Source organism: Bradysia coprophila, assembly GCF_014529535.1.
Source record: "Bradysia coprophila strain Holo2 chromosome X unlocalized genomic scaffold, BU_Bcop_v1 contig_20, whole genome shotgun sequence".
NCBI lineage: Eukaryota > Metazoa > Arthropoda > Insecta > Diptera > Sciaridae > Bradysia > Bradysia coprophila.
In genome coordinates this window covers 286,859-307,380 of record NW_023503307.1, presented here as the reverse complement: position 1 = coordinate 307,380, position 20,522 = coordinate 286,859, and the positions used below count along the sequence as shown (strand labels likewise).

Below are 20,522 nucleotides of genomic sequence, written 5' to 3'. Positions count from 1 at the left end.
ACACAGCCATTGATAATGTTTAATTTGGTTTTCACTACGAAGTTTGGCCACAGCACAATCAGAAACAGCTTTTACGAAATGAAAACAACCCAATGTAAGGTGATTCCACAGTAGCGTTTTGCTTCTGCGGTCGGTAAAAATGGCCAAAGTTTGCATGGACTCCATATAAGTCCATAAAACCATTAGAAAATTTATTGACGCAAAACTAGAAAGATTACTTACCACTGCTGACTTAAGTCATGGTAAAAGATTCTGATTTTGTGGTGCTTTTTCACAAAAGTTTCCCTGAACCCCATGAGAGACTTTTGTAGAGAAGTTTGCTCGTTGGTTCCAGTTCAATATGGAAGCATATATTTATAGATTTAAAAATTAAAATCAATTTCCGATTGCATCGAGATGTCTAGATGATTTTCGATCAAAATATCCTGGTCCTAAAATCTCAGAATCACAGAGAAAAATAAATATTTACTTCAATCAGTATAATCATCGGCCAAATTAAATAAATGTTATGCCATTTATAGCATAGTTTTTCATATGACGATATTTTGCTACATTAAGGTTATTATACAATGCGAATGCAACAGGAACAGAGGTCAAATATCAAAAGAATAAAACCGCACCGTGGTGTATAAGGTGTATAATATACCCAACAATTGTTTGAGAAAAATAACCAAAAATAATATTTTTCAAGTGGTTTTTTCGTTTTAATTTTAAGCAAATAAAAAATAATATTTAACTGTGTTGGAACAACCAGCAGCACTAAGTTTTGATACCTTTATTGTTTCGAAGCTTACCTTCAGGTTGATATACATTATAATAGAAATATACCTTTGAGCGTAGGCATTTCTGAACAAACATCAAACAAATTATTTTTTTTATTCTTCTACTTTTGGCTGGTAAGTCAGTTTCTATCCATTTGATGTGATTATTATAGGTCGGTTTGCTCTTTGCTGTTTATTTTTTCTACTCTTTTTACGGTAAAAATGTCACCTTATACAAATAGGAAAATATTGTGTTTTATAGAAATAACTGTTTGCCCTCGACGAAACACAATTTAAAATGGGTAAGAAAAAAATCAGAAATTTTTTATTTCTTTTGATTGCTTTGTAAATATGACAAAAGTAAGTGTTTAGTTCCATTAAAAAAAAGCTGAAAAGGTTTCTATTTAGATTTTGGAACATTTAAATCAACGCCCGCAGTGAACAAATTCAGAAGATCGTTTTGTTGAGAGAGAGAGAAAAATGCTTATTATAACAATATTTAATTTACATTTCCGGTGCTTCATTGTTTTTGCTACTTTCTGTTGAACGAGATGTGCTGTCGTCAAAGAAATTAGCGAAAAGATTGTGGAGTAAATACAATGTTGGATTTTTAAAGCTTATTTTAGAATAATTTCAAAGTCATTTAAGGATGTCCTTCTGCAATTTTCTTTTCAACTTTTGATTTCGGTTTTAGCTTCAGTTGAAAGTAAATTGTTGCTGTGTGTGAATTTCACACTGTGAACATCATCTGTCCTGGCTTTCTGTTGATCGATAGAGTTTTATATTTTGGGTACAGTTTACAATAAATTTTCTACCCCTGCTTCGAGATCTATGTACCAAATTTTAATCGAGACGCAAGTATACTGTACAACAGTGCTAAGTTGTTTGTGAAACGAAAGATATCAGTCTTTTTACTACCGGATCTATTACTTCAGCTTTGATCTAACTATATTTAAGAGACTGATTTCTGAACATGCTTTTTGCTATATAGAACCCCATTAGTTAGTCCTTGTCGTTTATTCATAGAGTCGTTATCGAGAACAGATGGTAACCGTCCGTAACAGATTATAACTACTTCGTAGAATTATGATGGTATTACTACTATTGGCAATTATTGGCGTAAACTGAAGCAAAAATCACTTACGTGAAAAATATATGGAAAAAGCAGAGATAAAAATGATATGACGATTCGTGATTCCATCAATTTTTTTTTTGTTCGTGAAAAGGTGTCTTTATCCCCTTTTAATTTCTTATTATCACAGTTTATGGTTCCTTACCGGTAAGTATCTTCGTAAGTTGCAAAACGCTTTGATCGACAAATTCATAATTAACCTGCTAACATCTGCTATGGACATCGACAGCAATAATAAACGACAAGCTTGAAGCTTCAACTAATAAGGTATTATATAGCAAAAGGCGTGTGTGTTTAAAAAAATGAAGTAAAAGATTTCTGAATTCAATCTTTGAAAACCTTTGATCAAATGAAGTAATAGATCAGATAGTAAAATTGTTTATCGCATACGGTGTGTGAGTATTGTGCGACGTACACGACGTACATTACATAAGAGTCAACAAATTTACCCTAGAGAGCTAAAGGTTTTGCAAGCAAAATTATATCACTAGAAAAAGAGATGTTTACCTACTGCGATAAAATACCTCACTGATATAAGGCCGTATATAAGAGATTCGTACTAATACTCGCGCAAGCGCTCGTATACGTACACGTCTCTTATATACAGCCTTATAGCAGTAATGTACTATTATCGAACTCGCGCCATGTTGTGACGTCATAGTTATTTAACTAGACGGATAAAACGGCTGTCCAGGTGTATAAATGGAAATTATTGACAAGTGCAACTGTTGTTGTCTCGTTTATATGATAAAATAGGATATCGATACATGAGAGGCAATTTCGGCAAGCCTCGATTGTCCGTCTCATGTATCGATTTTCTTATATAATATACTTGCTGTCTATGACAGGTTAAAGGGCTGTAAAGTAGACCGGGTGTATGCGCGCTATGACAGGTTAAAGGGCTGTTAAGTAGACCGGGTGTATGCGCGAAGGTCTCAACGTTATAGGGAGAATAGGGAGAGTTGGGATATCAAATCAGTCCCGATATCATTTTATTTTAGCCTTATCATAACCGAAAAGAGATCCGCCGCTTGCACGATTCACTTGGAGAAAGTTTCAGATACATTTTCCCAGAAATTTTTTTAAAAACATTTTTTAAAACTTCTTTTTATTTTATCGTTTTCAGCTTATTTTGTGGATTAAATCATACGATCGGAGCTTTATAGTTAAATAAATTCGTAAGTTGGATCCAAGATTTGGAGTAGATATTTAGATTTTATTGTACTCGAAGGATCGGAAAATATCTAAACTTGGTGAAACCTCACAAAAATAGTAATATGAATCACGTCTTCAACTTCAACAACGAAAAACACACATCCGCTTCGATATTGTAATATATTTTTTATTGTTCTACATCGTATACATGAGCATTTTTATACATATTTTATTATAATAGAGAAGTACCTAGTTAAATGTTTGTTGTTTTTTTTTATTTGTTTATTTTACTTTATAGAGATGCTATGTATTTCTTTAACGCTAATTTTAAATTGTAATGAGAGAGTAAAAAGAAGCCAGAAACAAACCTTAAAAATAATTAGCTAAATTTAAAAGAAAAAACAATTTTTTCTTATTGTTTCAAAGGGGGTTGGCACATGCCCTAAGTTAATTGAACTGTAATGAACTTTTTTTTACTGAAAATGATAAAATGAAACCACCACCTTCGGTCCACAGTGTTCTCGATAAAAAGTTTTTAATTATTTTCTGGTCGGTTCTGTCATTGAAATACGACGAGTAGTCTTTATCATTTTCAATAAAAAAAATATTTATAGTTCGTGGCAACAATTAAACTTACTTTCACTTAAATACACTTGATGGTTTTGTGTCTAAACCACAGTTTTTATATTTACCTCTGGTAAAGCTTTTCTTCGTATACTTCGCACGAGTGTACATATTCATTGGTAGAGGTGATCGCATTCTTTTTTTTTCGTTCTGGCTAAGAAAAAGCTTCTAAAGTCAACAAAATTATCTTAGAAACTTTTCTGCGTCGATTTTTTTCTGTTTACTTATTCCATGTGATAGTACAGAATGAGTGGGTGGAATTTAACCTGCACCTAAGCCTCAGATGGGCCTGTTATGAACCATTTAATATGCATTTTGGTGTCGAAATACTAGATTCAGGTGAGTGTGGTGGAAAGTATTTGAGCGTTGTTTTAAATCTAGTACTTCAAAGTCTAAAAAATATGTGTGAATGAGTGTATGGAACTGATGCGATTTGCGAATATGGAAAAAATGGACAGTAATCATGCAGTTTTGTGAGATTCAAATGTGGCATATAGTAGAATTCTATTTTATGTCATGACTAAGAAAACGATTAATTTTGAAATTTTTGCAACAATTTTTGGAATTTTAACAAGTAACACAAATACTACCGCTTATCTTTTGAGCTGAAAAGAAGCGCAAAATTTTTTCACTGACAATCGTAAGCTTACAACTTTTGTCTAAAACACTTCGAATGGAATACATTGAAATTTGTCTGCATTAAGATGGAGAGCTGCGATGTAAATAAGCTGTGAGTTCTTTCTAGCACGGTCCTAAATAACAAAATAAAAAACAAATTGTTCGAATCTGTTGACAATCTTTAAAGAGACCGCAAAAGGAGAGTCGACCGAGACCGACAATTACAATGATAATATGCTTCAAACCTGTGACTGGTAAAATTAATGATGACTTTGTCATTCTGTTGGGTAACCATTCAACAAATATAAAAATTTTATATGTTCACACGTATTTGCTTTGCGGTAACTTCGCGACAGACTGGCCAAACGAATTAGTAGGTTTGGTGATGAGTTCAAATTTCATTTATGATTCGCTAGTTCGCGTGCAATTCGGTTATAGCATTGTATCAACCATTGTCGACTGCCATGGTCTGATGAGTTAAAATGATAATTTTAAAATATATGTTAATGCGAAACGTCGAAAGATATATTTAATTTTCACTCAGATCGAAATAATGGTCATAACGGTCACTTGATACGTTTACCTCAACATTTTTAAATGTGCTTCAATAAACGCCAGTTTGTCAAAACTCCGCTAAATTCGATTCAAAAATGAACAAGTGTTTAATGCGAGTTTTCGATTCCTTCACCCAACATGTCATTACCATTGTAAAATGAAATTTTGTGAGATTCAAAAAATTATTAGACTGAGAATTATCCTAAACACAATTACACTTGCTAATCGTTCACTAAAAGGCTGTTCTGTAAATATTTTTGGTGAAACTTTATTTTTGACGAGTGAAAACATTTTTGAAGGGAAAATTTAAAAAAAATAATCCTTGGTCTTGAAGAAAACTATTGTTTCTTTTTAAAAGCTTTTTCCTGACGGAGAAAAAACGAGCACCTCTCGCAGACATTATTAAAGTTTACCTTAATTATTTAACGAATTTTCTGATGAAAAATCACTTAAATTGTTTTTTTGTTTTATTATATGTACAAACACTACACAGCTAATTTGCAATATTTACTTTCAATTCTCAACATATAAATTGAAAAACACTTTTCACTAAATACTTTTCATTTTGTTTACCTCTTCAAATTCAAAAATTATACATAGACAGAATCTGCGCACGTTTAACGTTTCGTTCACAATAATCATAATCTGGTTCGGTTAACCCGTTTTATATCTATTAAAAATCAAATCCATCATAGAATCATAATCATTCTTGCGAATCACCGCCGCTACCGCATCGATCACCATTGCCATTCGATTCCGATTGATCCGGTTCGGACTGAATAATTGTCGATAAGAAACCCGTACCTGTGTATGGAGCCGCTAGGAATCTTTTATGTTGTTGCTGCTGCTGTTGCTGTTGTTGAAATATGGGATATCGACCAACGGCTGAATTGAAAACACCGGGCGGTACCAAAGGAGAAAAGGCTGATTTTACGGAGAATGGTGGCGATGGGGCTGGTACTGGCATTGCATGCAAAGCTTCGTCACCTGATAACATCGCCTCCATTGCTTGTACCACATCTCCTCGATATTTCTGTAGAAGCGTTTCCACTTCACTACGACGTCGTGTAGGAAATACTCTAATGGATGAGAAGAAGAAAGAAATTCTGTAAACAACAGCCACGTTGATCGAGCGAAAAAACACGATGGGAATGATTTAACTCTAAATAGCAGGAAATCGATTCGATAAACATGTGAAGTGAAGTCTGTTTATCGCAAGTTCTTCCCTGATCAAATTCTACAGGAGAAAAATGTGAAACTTACCTTAGCAAAACATCGATCGGTGAGCGTTGAGATGGCAACGAGCCCATAAACTGCGCTTGATGATATGGCAAAAATCCTCCATGTCCATTGTTATTACCAACATGACGCAATATATTCAAATTGTCTGACGGTGTTGATGGCGGCGACGTGGAATCGTCCTTTTTCAAGCTCAGATTTTCCGGTGTAGCTTCGTCGGGCGCAGAGTCAACATCTAGATCGGATTCCGGTGAACTGGGCGCACCGGCCTGCGACGGTGACATAACTGTGGGCAATGAAAACGATGTGTTTTTTAGGCGCGGACTGCTCGGCGATGATTCCGATCCGGTGTCGTGATCCGTTTCCACAGATATTCGTTGTCGTTTCGAACCTATAACAATTTGTATAAGTGAATGTTTGTTGCCTTGGGACTGGTTATTTTTCCTGCTCTACGAATTATGACAATGGAGTCGACATGATTCCCATTTTGAATTAATTAAGGGTAAAAAAGGTGATTTGCATACTTCATATGTTTCTCATTACATTGTAGCCAATAAAATGTTACACATACAAATTGGAAGTACAAATTAAAGAAAAATCAAAGAATTCACAATTTATCCCTTATCATCATAATATGTCGTATTTTACACAGTATACAACCCCGTCACATTCAAAACACAAATAGCAGGGCAAGGTAGGTACTTCAAAAGCATATAATGTAAATTAATTTTCATTGTTCTGTTCGCCATACATCAAATTAATTCACCTCTCAAACCATTGTACATCACGAAATACAATTCTAACGTTAATTGTATTCATAGCTTGTCTTCAGTCAAATAATCCAGACAACCAAATACATATCGAGTTGTATATGTGTCTCTATACACCATTTATAAATATATACATCTAATTCATAGCATAAATATACGAAATCATATCCTTTCCACCATCATGAACCTACCGTTTATTAACAAAGAGATATTATTAAAACATCTGCAGCTGTAATTTCAGTAAATTTATTGCCATTTTAGCATTGACAATATTTAAGAATTTCAACACAGAAAAAAAGAGGAACTTCTACCCCTGGCTAAAACTTTTAAAATATTTTATTTTAGATTTTTTCTGTCGTTGTCCGCCCTTTCTGTTTTTTTTGTATATTATATAAATAAAAATCCCTCATCCAGTTTTTTAACCGGAGTCTCTCACTCTCTTGCTGGGTATAATGTTTCGAAACTTTTTTTTATTGTGTTATAGATGTTTAATGTCATATTCGTAGTCAATTAATAATGGAATTTTATTTTCATTTTTCTTTTTTAATTTATATGGAAAGTTTAATTGTATACTTTTCCTTGTAGCCAAATTAATATATTTGCCAGTAGGTATACTGATGATGGCATATTTATTACTTTTTGAATTTATAATCTATCTCACCAGTGGTGATGTGGTGAATGGTTGCTCCAAATTTATGAAATTGAATTGTTATAATGTGGGGGAGAAAATAGTTTGCTGTTGGCTATGCCCATTCAGATGAGCTGTGATGTATAATGCAACAGAAATTGCATATTAAATACGTAACGTCTACTACACCTATTTGAATGGATTTTCGGCCAATGTTCGATACGTTCATCACAACAGTGAGTTACCCGTTATCGACAACAACGTCAAGAATAAGAGCTTGTGCTTGTGTTTGTAAATAGACCGAGAGCCCGCAAATAATGCTAACGCTAGAAGGACTTTAGCATGGGTATGTCTATTGTGAATCTCTCACATATAGTAAACAATCCAAATTGATGTCAACATGAAGGTATTAGGGCCATTTAAAGAATTTTTAGAATTAAATTCTTCCGTCAATTCGATTTTCGATTTTATCTATTTTTCAACTACTCTGGCATCTCATTCGACGCTTGTGGCTCCTTCATTTTGACACCAATTTGGATTTTCTACAATGCGCGACAGCTGAGATATACACTAGGGCTACCATATAAAGTAAACTAACAATTTGACATAGGTGTCAGGCCGTGGCCTTATGAGGGACTGATATGCATGTGGACTCTCGGTCTAAAATGTGTGTCGAATTTAATCGTTTTTTGGATCAAATAAATCATGTTCGATCGAATGGTTCAAAGTTTTGAATAGCTGAATGAGACACTGTATTCCAAGACTACCAAGGTAGACGTTTGGCATGTCAGCTCTGTGAACCCGAAGTCAAATAAATTATTTCTTCACAGTTTTCTGGGCAATACGTTACTCAATTTCAGTATTCAATCAGATTTATCCTGCTGGATTTATTTAGTCTCGTGTGAACGTCAACATCGATTTTATTAGGTAATTTGAATTTTGAGAATAAATTCGTTGTGTGACTTGACTTTCTTTAATGTTATTTAGGATCACGTGATAATCAGTCAAAGGAATTAGTAATCTGCATTCCAACCGATTTGACGAAACGTTTCTTCCACTAAAAATGGTTGTGTGTGAAAGACCGCTATAAAGAAATCGGTTCCAAACAAGTGATGATGCTTAATTGCTGCCACTAACAATTCCTGTATTTTCTCTTGTATTTTCATCCATTTGTGGCACAATGCTAATACTTTCAAAGCAGAGTTTTTAAGTTAAAAAAAAGACAAATTACTGATATTAAACCGGAAAAACTATTGGTAAACAGAGTTGCAATCTAATGGGCGCGTGAAAATAAAACGAAAAACTTTTGTGTTTTTCCGTTCATAGAATAAACTCAATGGAAGAGAACAATGTATTTAGCGGTTAAATCGCTTTTAAAGCTCAATGACTTTCAAGAGTGCATTTAGCATACTGTTTTCTCTTATTTTTAAAATTACAAAGAAATAGCATGAGGCACATTTTTCAGAACATTTAACTGCCTTCAAATTATTTATTTCCACAAAGTCTCTTGGAAACAATGCAAAGAAAAATAATCCGAAAAGAGTTGTTACTATCGATGCTTTTCATTAACAATAAAATTTCGTATAGTTTCAAGGGGGGTTGGTTGTATATTATATCATTTGAGTGTAATAACACAATCCAAACACAAAATAATACAAGAAATTCAAGTTTAAGAGTTTTAAGACACTTATTTTACATATACAAAAGAATATAAATTTCAAAATACACACACTCTGCTCCGATGACTCTTTAAAATAAACGATTTCCATTTAGCAGCCAAGCTCAACGATATACAGATACTTGACGATTAATTTATTTAGGTATATAAAATGATTGTGAATATAATTTGCTGGTTATAGCATAGTATATAGTGTGGAGTATAATTAAAAATTGTTTGTGAAAAGTTGAAATGTTCCTTTAAGGAAAATCTAAATGGTTAAAACTGAGGAGAATGTACAAAGTTGAAAGTTTTTTTAATGACTGAACTACTCGAAGAAAAATTTTGTGATAAATTAAAGGGCGCACATACAAATATGATCAAAACCCAGCACAATATCATCTTCAAATTAGATAAGATGTTACACTTCATATGATGATTATTTGCTGCAGTAGAGCTTAGGCTTCAAGCTAACGTATGATTGAAGCATTGATTCGAAATATCTGAACAGTTGAGAAGCTGCCCAAGGTTCACCGAGCGTCGAGAAAAATGTGACGTTTCAGAAAAATCTTGCTTACATTGTTGGAAGCGGTCAGCCTAGACTTCTGGTGGTATTCGGCTTGCCACCCATACGACTTTTTGTCAATTGTTTGAATATTCATTTGTGCATCATATCAGTATCGCCTCACAATTGTACATAACATCAAATCGTTTGATTGAATGGCCTATACATAAAGAGTCCTGCAGCCGAATATAAACCGAATTGGGAAAAGATGTTCCGCGAATTTCTCAGCATGGAACAACGATTCCATCGAGCCATCAACCATTAAAATCGAAGATTTCGCAAATTCACTCTTGAACAGTCACTACAGAGTGGCTCAAGCTGTGTGGAGGCTGGTCTTACATCGTTAGTATGATTTGCATTTTTATCGATTGGTACTCCCATAACTAGACTTTTTATATAAGAATAACAGCTCGATGCTCTCAAATCAAAAAAACATTACCGTGTTGACCCAACTGCAGGAAAACCAACTGTTGATATTATGCATGTGAAAATTGTCGTAAGACTGTAGAAGAGGATTTCAATTTCAATTGCGAAATTGTCCGCTCTGAAGCAATCACCAGTAGATGCAGACATACCCGTAGTAGTATGTTGAACCGAGTGTCTATAAAAGTTTGAGATGGAAGAGGGGAATATATGAAATGTCGACCAACGCTTTATCAGAAGACTTAATAGTGTGTATGATGTAACTTAAATTTTTGAAGAGACACAGTATCTTATCAAGGGATACATACCCAAACTTTGGGTCCCAAAGACTCGAAAAGCTAGAGTGCTATGATAATGTGGTATGGTAGTATGTTTTCTTTAAAGAAATTTCAGTCAATTTCTAGAAAACGGAAAGTTTTGATGAATGAAAATGTTAACAGAAAAGAAGATTCTCTCAAATCAATCAGGAAACTCGTGTGACTCTTCTTTAAAAGGAAATACACCGCAGGTATTTTATAAGTCAAAGTATTCGATATTAAATTGGTTTTGTGAACAGATTTTTCATTGAATTTCTTCCACATTTTGTACTCTTATGAGTATATACATATAAACGAGTGGAAAGTTTAAGCCAATTTTACATTTTCATTTGAAACTTTCTGTAAAAAAACAACTTATCCGGCAGAGCACAATTCAATGTTTAAAAAAAACACAAATTAAATACCTACTGGTGGTATTTGAATAGAAAATTTCAGTTTAACATCATAATATGAGTAATGGTCAGTGTTTTTTATATCAAGTGGTCAATTCAAAAACTGTATTCAGAAAAGCTACCCATTTCGTACGCAATATATATCTCCATTCAGACGAATATTACGGGAAAACTCGACAAACTCACTACCGATAAAATGGTAATGGTACAGCAGAATGGAAATATTGTTTAGTATTTTTTTTATTTATTTTAAAATTTGTTAAGTGGCGCAGGTTTCTTTTGTGCCATTTATTCGCAATTATATGCGCTATTTGTGAACTTAGGAATTATTTTTTTTTTAAAGCAACCGTGGTATAAAGTTAAATTGAAATTAATTAGCCGTATAAATGTGAAATAAAAACTTTTTTGAAAGTCCACCTTATAACGAAATGACGGTCGTTTTTTTGTGCGATTCGGGGACTGAAATACAGTTTGCGATTTTTTTTTAATTGACAAATAGCCGTAACTAACTGGACCTGTAGTGAGGGGTTAATTTAACTTTTTCATAAGTTAATAAGGGAATGAGTGTTATTCACACCAATATGTTTTAATGTTAACCCTTTCGATTTCATAAAATGTTGGAGTAGAAGATTTCCACATAATTTTTTATAAACATATCCACTGGGGATCTAGCGTTTTGGCAGAAGTATTTTATTTTTTAAGGCTGTAGGGTAGGTTCGATGCACTGTTAACATCAGCAATACTAAAAAGAATTACAAGTTTTTGCATAAATTTTTGTGATAAATTAAAAAAAATATTAATTTTCTTGTACCATTTTCTACGCACTAGAAAGTCAATAAATCTGCAACTCGGTAAAACTTTTCTCCGAGCCTATATTCGTTTAAAAGCTCTTGCACTCAAAAATGAGCATGACTATTTTGCTTTCCATTCATAGATTTTAGCAACGCACTTCAAGCAAAAGTGCTATTAATGACACCTGCCAAATAGAGTACTATTTTGTATGAAATTTTATCCCCACTCTTTTTACAGTGTAAAATTTTGTATGGAGCACTGTCAAGTTTCAGTACCCTATTTAGAGTACCACTTTTGCTTGAAGTGCGTTGATTTTAGAAAAAATTTCGGAAAAAAGTTATGGTCGTGAGCACTTTTCAGTATTTTTCATCGTTAAATCGATTTTTTTTAAACACAGTCTGCAACTCTGGCTCTGTGACACTGAAAAATCGGTTTTCAGATGAGCGCCCGGGAGCTTCGAACTTCATTTCTTTTGTGATCAGGGGACCATTGTGTATCGAACTTTCCCTAAGGGTTAAAAAATAAAATACTTTTGCCAAGACGCTGTACCTTAATTTCCATAAGTATCATAATGTCTAAGGATTTGATAAACCCACTTGTAATTTGTAGAAATTTCAGCAAATTTTGTTAGGGAAATCTACACCGAAAACTCCCATACAGAATCCGAACCAGACAGTAGATATCGCTGTAGAGAGAATGAAATCAATAAATTCATTGATTTCCGCAACGGCAGTTTCAATCTAAAATTAAAGCCGGTGGGTATTCCTCTAATTCAGTCGGCTTTTTACTTTCTGTCTAGCCATTTCTCAGAGAAATCGATAATACTGCTTTGTCGAGCTGTTAGCTGTTAATATAGTTCCTCTCCATTTCTCTGATTTCAATTACTTCGTATGCTATTCCAAATGGTAAATGAGAAAAATCACAGAATCATAGAACAGTCGAGATACGAAATTTTGATTTTTTAAGTGTGCAAATCAGTAGACACATTCTCAACATTTGTAATTAAATAAGCAACCAAAAAAGGCAAAAATGAATGAGATGGATGATGAGGACGAGGATGAAACAAAGTTAGCAAAGGATAGAGTGCAGAGAAGCTTCTTACCTAAATAAGGATTTTCTAGCACTACAGTCAATCAATTTATAATTACAATCTATAGGTGCAGTGGTTCATTCATCAAAGAATGTCAGGATGACACAGAAAAACCAACAAAAAGTACAAAGTACACCCAGAACCCATTACTACTACATTGAATGTGTAAACATTCAACAGAAATGTTGCGTATAGAATTTATTAGCTCATGAGAATAAGTTTGAAGAAGTGTTCTTGTCACATTTGTTCTTCACTTTATTTGCACAAAAATTTGCTGGTAGCTTTATTATTAGGTGTTACTACATTTTGTTAAATGTGTCCACTCGAATCGATCGCAACACCTTGATTGCTGACATTGAAAACGTTTGAAACAAAGAATGTACACAATACGTTTTATGTATTTTGTGCACAAACTTTGGTATTTGAAAATACGACGGAATATATTTGGTATATATGCCAACAAATTCGTATTATGAATACAGAGAATATTAACGTGGAAGATGCGATGAGTGGAACATTAGTCTATGATGACGGTTGAATAAATAAAACAAGATACTTGAAGAGGTTTAACTTTTTTTTTGTCGATACTAAAAATGTTATTGAATGAAATTGAAAAAATTGAAGTGTTTCTAAAATATAATGAGAAGGTTTCGTGTTCCGAGCATTGCTATTAGATCATAACAAAATAGAAAAATTCAATGAACAATTAAATGAACAAAACAAAATTGGCTACGACAGCAACAAAAGCATTAATTTTCGGACAAGTTCTGAGAATGTTACTACAGCATTCAGCATAAAAAATGAACAGTTTCGTAAATACCTTGTCATTCGTGACGTATCAAGTGCGTTCGAACCTTTTCAGAAATTATCCGCTCACAAACTCAATGTGGAAACTCTGTGTGGAAAGCTTGGCAATAGGACGAGGGTGGTATGTTTTGTAGAACATTTGAATAAGTTTCCGTTGTACATATCGATGCAGCTACAATTGGGGACGTATTGAAGCTTATTTCTCTAAACAGGTCATCTTCTCGTTCAACCAGACATGAATATATATTGAATCTTGATTTTAGAAACGTTTACTTGTTGCAAGTGAAATTGCCTCAAATCAACTGGCCATAGACAACCTTACAAGCTTGTCGTTCAAATTACTGTGGAATTTTATTGGAAACTTCAGAATTATTGAGCGAATCTATTGTAACACGCGATGTTAATAGTTATTTGCGTAACAAGGTCGCACGTTTCTACTTTCACTCACTTTCGGGCCTACCTTCGGGATGAAAACTTGATTTTCGATGCATGGAACATTTAAATGCATTGAAAAGATGCACACACGAGAGGAAAATACTGTAATGTGGACACATTTATTGATGTCCAATTTTGTATTGTTGAGATCGATAATAATGCTGCGTTATCTGTTGTTTCAAATATCCTACAAACCAGATTACAATGGAAAACACAGCATAATTGTTGACCTCAGCAACGCAAAATTACTAGTGTGTCAGCCCTCTTGAATTCAATAATAGAGAACGTCAGATTTTCTGAACAGAAAATCCAAACGAAAACACAAACAGAAAGTTCGTTCATTGACATTTAGATATCAAATGTAAAACATCAATCGTCCAGATTAAATTGTTAGTTGAAAGTTACAATGCAAGTCGGGTCAAAATTCTTTTTACAATTTCTGTTAATTCTAATCCATCCCAAAATACCCAATTATGTTTTCTCTTTTTTCGAGTACACTTGTTACCATAAAGTATCTAATTTAGGGGCTGATTTACCTCAACAGACAATGTATCCATTCTATCATTCATTCAAAAAAAAAAATCATCATTAATTGTGCGGTGCATAGATAGACATACCCTCGACGTCGTGCACACAAAAACCGTAAATGTTTACAAAGCAATTTTCAATTGTTGCAAATTTTTTTCGCTTCCAAAATTTTAATTTCCACACAAATTCAACCAAAAAAAATTGATTTGATTTTATCCTCCTCAGAGGCATTTGATATTTATTTTTGTTGAAGATCGTTTACACACGCATCTAAACAGCATAACGTTATTTATCTGAAGTGTATCTTCTATGTGAAGTGGTTTGTCTTTTATGTTTGCTTGTCGTTTATTTCAATGAAAATAACAAGTCAGATGCACCCACCCCCAAAGGATATTTTTACAACAGAGAGAGAGTAAAGAAAGAAAGGAAAAAATATATCGCTGGTATGTTTGGGTATTATAAGGTTATACGAAATAGAATTGAGATCATCTTGATACTCCTCGCTGAACTATAATACTTATGTGAAAAATTGATGTTTTTCGATGCTTGTTATAATATGGTTTTTTTTTCTCCTTTATTGTGTGTGAATGGGCTTTGGGTGTACTTATTTTGTGCTGCATACAGCGAAGGGAAAAATCTTTCTTTTTATTAAACTGATAGCCAGATCGATGTATAAAATAACCACCGTAAATGCAGAGTAAAAAAAGTTTAACCCCTTTTATCCGTGCACATCATTACGATGTTTATGTGGGAAAATGTTTTTTTTTATACAAAATTTTCGTATCATTTCAAAATGTGATATTATTGTTCAAGTGGGCCTTTTGTCGAAATCATAAATTTTCGAAAACGATTAAATGAAATGGGATTTTTTTTTTGATAAACTTACCAGGACTCTCGTTTTCTGGTCTATCTGGTGAATATGTATTGCTTATTCGTTCAGGTCGCATCCTTTGTGATTCCACATCTAACAACAACGAGAAAAGAATAAATTATTATGATCCATCACAAACGAGTGGTTAGAATTGAGCGAAAAATGTTTTTCTTCCCAATTAAAAACACATACCCGATTCACTGCCACTAAAATGAACTCTAGGTCCGATGTCATGGTCGTTGGGTGGCGATGGAATGCCCGAATGGTAGCCACTCGATGGTGGTGCTTGACTATCGGATTGTTGTTGCTGTTGTTGTTGTTGTCCAGGCACACTTGAATATAACAGTCCTAATTCTCTTGCCTCGTTCTCTTCTTGTGCCTGCTGCCGTCGCAATGCAACCTGCACATACTTGATGCATTGTTTGGAATGTTTATATGCTAAATAAGGTATTTCTCACCTGAGCTGCCATCACACGTTGACGTTCAGCTATCAGGGTACATTTTGCACAAACACAGTCTCGCCACCGGCAGTACCGTTTATGTCCTTTTAAAGCACTCACCTAATAATGCAAAACGACAGAGAAGAAAATTGTAAATTTTTCAATGAAAAAAAAAATTAATTGCAACCTTTTAAAAAAGGCGCAGCAAAAACATTTATAGAACAAAAAAAACTTTCTATTGTTCGCTTGCGTACAGTATATTGACGTACGACTTTTACACTTGCATGTGTGCAATACTGTTCACATTTTGTTAATTAGAAAATTGTTTAAATGCGAACTGAAATATTTCCTTTTTTCTCCTCGCAAATTGAATAATGGTTTGTTTTCTTTGAGTGGATTTGTAGCGCCAAATGAGAAGTTCGTTAGGTAGAATCGTTATAATTTCTAGCAGCTACAAGCACACGGTTTTTTTTTATCGTTATTATATGGGTGATCTTAATTGGCATGCATTGAGAGCTTTCCGTGCTTGCATTAAGTGTTTTAATATGCGTTGACGACACATAACCATAATTTATGATTGAAATTAGGGTTTAGTGTTAAAAGGTTTTGCGTTAAAATTTTCGTTTTTGAAAGTTTAGCCATAGAATACTCCCAGTTAAATATATAGAGCCAGCTGAGCGGTTGTCCTAAAGTCGATTTATATCGTTTTTGAATTCAACCTTCATGTAATCCAAGAATTTTTAAAGAAAAACAACCGAGAGAGATTTAAAGAATTTAATTTATAATTTAACTTAACTTTTTGGTAATAAAAAAAAATTCAAAGGCGTCCGTCCGACGAAATAAATGGGTAAATAACTTTTACTGAGAACTTACATTTTGACCACTTTCTTAAAAGTCGTCATTTAAATATAATGGGTGTTCAAAACTTATCCAATACAGGACATACAACCGGCATCATATTTATTAACATTGCTCTCTAGGTCAGAACATAAAAGCTCAAATATGAAAGTATTATATTGGGTGTTTCAACTCACACAAAGAAAATGTGTATGCTATCTGTACGAAAGAAATGCAGAGTCTAAGACACCCATTGTTCTTTTATTGAAATTAATATTGCCAGTGGTTGGTCAGCAACAAAGGTCTGATTAAAAATTTAAAGTTATCAAAGCTTGACATAAAAGCTTTTATTATAAATTCCGATAAATTCTCAATTCGTTTTTCAACAGTGTCCTGTAAGTCATTTTCCCATTCCCTGTTCACTCCTAACTGAGGAAAATGGAATTATAATATGCTCTCAACATTTGAACAAGAATAAAAACTTTGATCGGAACTGTCCTGTTTCCAAAGATGTCGTCCATTTAAATGTTATCAAAATATGTTAAACGGCCAGATCATTAAACAATTCCCACAAAATTCTTCTTCTTCGTAACACAAAATTGTCAGTATAACAACCACGCCATATATATAAGTATAATGTCACTTTAGCCACATGATTTAATGAACCGCTTAAACATCATCTACTAATCAATTAGCGAGCACGTGCAAGGAGGCTCTTTTATTGTACGTAAAATGTATATAACAAGCATCGCCCATTTATTTCTTCTGATGTACTTTATCTTATCATTTATATTCAATACAGTTTCAAAGGGTGTGTTTGTACCACATTTATCAGTATAGATCGGAGAGCATATTTTAATTATCCGTGAAATGGACGTAGAAATTGACTCAATTATTGGAAAAAAGAGATAAAATCACAGAGCACAAATTTTTAGATTATTTAATCAGCGCAATAACAATAAAAGCAAAAAGTCTGACAAGTCTTAAAACTTTGACAATAATTTCAACCATTAAAAAAGTCAGTCAAAGTTTATTTTATCTGGTTCTTCACCTGCGGTAAATAACTATTTATATGTTTGTGTATGACACAGGTTCCAATACTTCAGGGCGCCAATTCTCATAAGTAAAAGAATTCGTAGCTTGACAGTTGTCACTTTAAAAGTTACGAATCTTATGGACCACTCTTAAGAGATTAAGAGACAAAGAAAAACAATAAACTTAGCATAGTGTTCTTATACAAATAAGAGTAACAAGACGTAAGGGTACACTTTAACCGTTAAACTACAGAAATACAAAAAAATTTTGTCATCAAACAACAACCAGCAGATATAATCGTTAATGGGCGAGTAGCTTCTTGTTTATCAAATGTTAAGATCACGTAAATTTTGCCCATGATGTGCGAGTCCTCAATCAGTACATAAAACTACTTAGACTATAATGGAAAAATGGTATCCAGAATCTAGGTGCAATCATGTCCACAATGACCGTCACTCAAGGTTCATGTTTAAAATTATAGTTTCTTTATGTTGGTTCACAATCCAAATGCAAATCCAAATACACCTTACATGAATTGGAAAAGGCTCTTTAAATAAAGTACAATCACAGCACACATAAGAAACGTGCAACTGTTAATAATATACTACTGATTCAAGCTCAAGCTTAACTTCTGTACGATGGTGAAATAAAATAGAGACTCGGAATTACAAGAAGTAACAATTACAATCCAATTGACGCTATTCATTCCACATGCGTTACCAACGTTACGACATTTACGCATGTATATATACATATATGTATTATAACGTGTAAGTCGCATGTGGAATGAATAACGTCGATTGGATTGTAAATGTTGTAAATATAACTTCTTATAATTCTCCCACCGTATGCACCGAAATTCATACAACGTTTTCTTCAACAGAGGCATCTAAAGTTAGCAGTTTTCGAACATTATGATCTCGAGTTGCATAACAGATTTTTTAAATCAGAAATGCACTCTGAATTGCACTAAACAATGGGTTTAGTGTAGAATGGTAAAAAGATCTTTATATAATATTCATAAAGATCTCCGGGTTGGCATCAGTTAGAAACCAGAGAAAACGTTCAAACTACCGATATACTCTGTAATGAAACTTTAGCTTAACCGTAGCACTGTCAAACGAGAGTGCTCTGGCTTAACCTTTTAGAAACGGGAAGCATGTAACGTGAAAATAATTAAATATTTTTTTGTTTACAGTAGTTTTGATCAACGTATTAAGCAAGAGTGGTCGTAGTGACAGCTGTCAAATAGGGTCCTCTTTTGTTAGAAATTTGGTATTCAAATTTTTTTGACTAAAAATTGACAGTGTCCGCTTGCAATTCTCATTACACTGGATTCATCCACTTACAAAACGCAACAACACTGACTGATTAGGATGGATTTTCAAAGTTTGTATGGTAAACAGTCCAGTATTAGTACTCTATTCAGAGTACCACTAATAATTGAAGTGCTTTGGTTTGATGCAAAATCTATTCCTTCAATAGTTTTATCGAACATTTCGCTATATAAGCCAATACTAGCCTGAGCTCATAGCTTATTCTTGCCGTCGTTGTCGACAGCAGATGACTAAATCTACCGACAGTTGGTTACAAAATTCATAGATAATCTCGTTTTAATGAAGAGTTAGGAACTGATGGAACTTAGAAGTACTTAATTTCCTATACTTAGTAATTACCGAAAATTTTTTGAGTTCCCCTGGTATTACTGCAATTCGTTTTAATTTTGATGTTGATGTAGCGATTAAAAGCTGACTCAAATCAAATTGCCAACAGGAACTTTGATTATAAATGATTGAAAGCATCATAGAGCAATTGCAAAAAATAGTTCAAATGACAAAGACATAGAGATCTTCCAAAGAAGGACTCGTTTCTATTGAACTCTTTCGGAATACTGTCAACTAATTTGAACTATAGGGGTTGTCGGTCCCAGAATCATCTCCATAAGAGATTTAGAATTCCATAAACATTACTTACCACTCCATGGTTTCGACATCTAGCGCATTTTGGTGTTCGTTGATAACGTTCAGAAGCGGCTCTCAAGAAAAATGCTGGAGGCAGGGCTCCCAACACGGGATGCTGTGACATAAGATTCGTCATATCAACCCCACTGGGCAAACTCATATTATTAAACTCAAAAATGATGAAAGATTTTTGTTCAACTACTTTCACAAAAATTTCAATTATAAATTCAATTCCATATTTGGTCCGATATTGTTGTTGTTTTTGTAACTATAATTAAAATGCGGATTTTTTTTATATTGTTGCCCGAAAGACCAGCACTTGAATTTTTTTTCTCCTGTTTCTTATTTTTATTGTTTCTTCGATTAATCCAAATTCACTAATTTAATAACGAAACAAATATCGAAGTTTTTTTCTTCAGTTTTTCTCACTAAAACACCAAACCGAAATGTATCAAATGCACATACAAAACGTAACTTCCACCGCGAACATTTATATCCGTTTACGATCGAAACATGTCACATCCCGACAAACAGTCAAATGCTACTAATTCCAAAATAATATTTCTTATCCAACCAACCAAATCTATTGAATCAAAAATATGTTCAATATAAAACAGTATAAAATTGTGAAATGTATGTGGATACACTTCTCTATATGACCTGAAATGAACACATGAAAATCTATTACTAACACAAGCTCAACACCACCAACAACAACAACAGCAACAACACCACCAGCAACAGCAGCAAATACCTCAAGCAAAAAATGTTATAATATTGGATATTCCGACTAGAGTTTCTCGTTATTCAATAGGCGAGACTTGTCATACCGGGTATATAGCCAGCAAAATATGTTATATGCATAAAAGAGATATAGTTTTTTGAGTTAC

The 20,522-nt window shown here is 33.6% G+C and overlaps 1 protein-coding gene across 1 annotated transcript; it reads right to left on the bottom strand.

Moving 5' to 3' along the window:
• Nucleotides 1-5,173: 5,173 nt before the first annotated feature.
• Nucleotides 5,174-20,203, bottom strand: LOC119068706 (doublesex- and mab-3-related transcription factor A2). The gene is made up of 6 exons (XM_037172395.1): nt 19,646-20,203; nt 15,818-15,919; nt 15,552-15,759; nt 15,375-15,452; nt 6,109-6,475; nt 5,174-5,924 (listed from the first exon to the last, which is right to left on the bottom strand). The coding sequence occupies exons 1-6, from the start codon at nt 19,790-19,792 to the stop codon at nt 5,549-5,551; spliced, it is 1,278 nt and encodes a 425-aa protein (XP_037028290.1). The 5' UTR covers nt 19,793-20,203; the 3' UTR covers nt 5,174-5,548.
• Between the last annotated feature and the right edge of the window lie 319 nt (nt 20,204-20,522).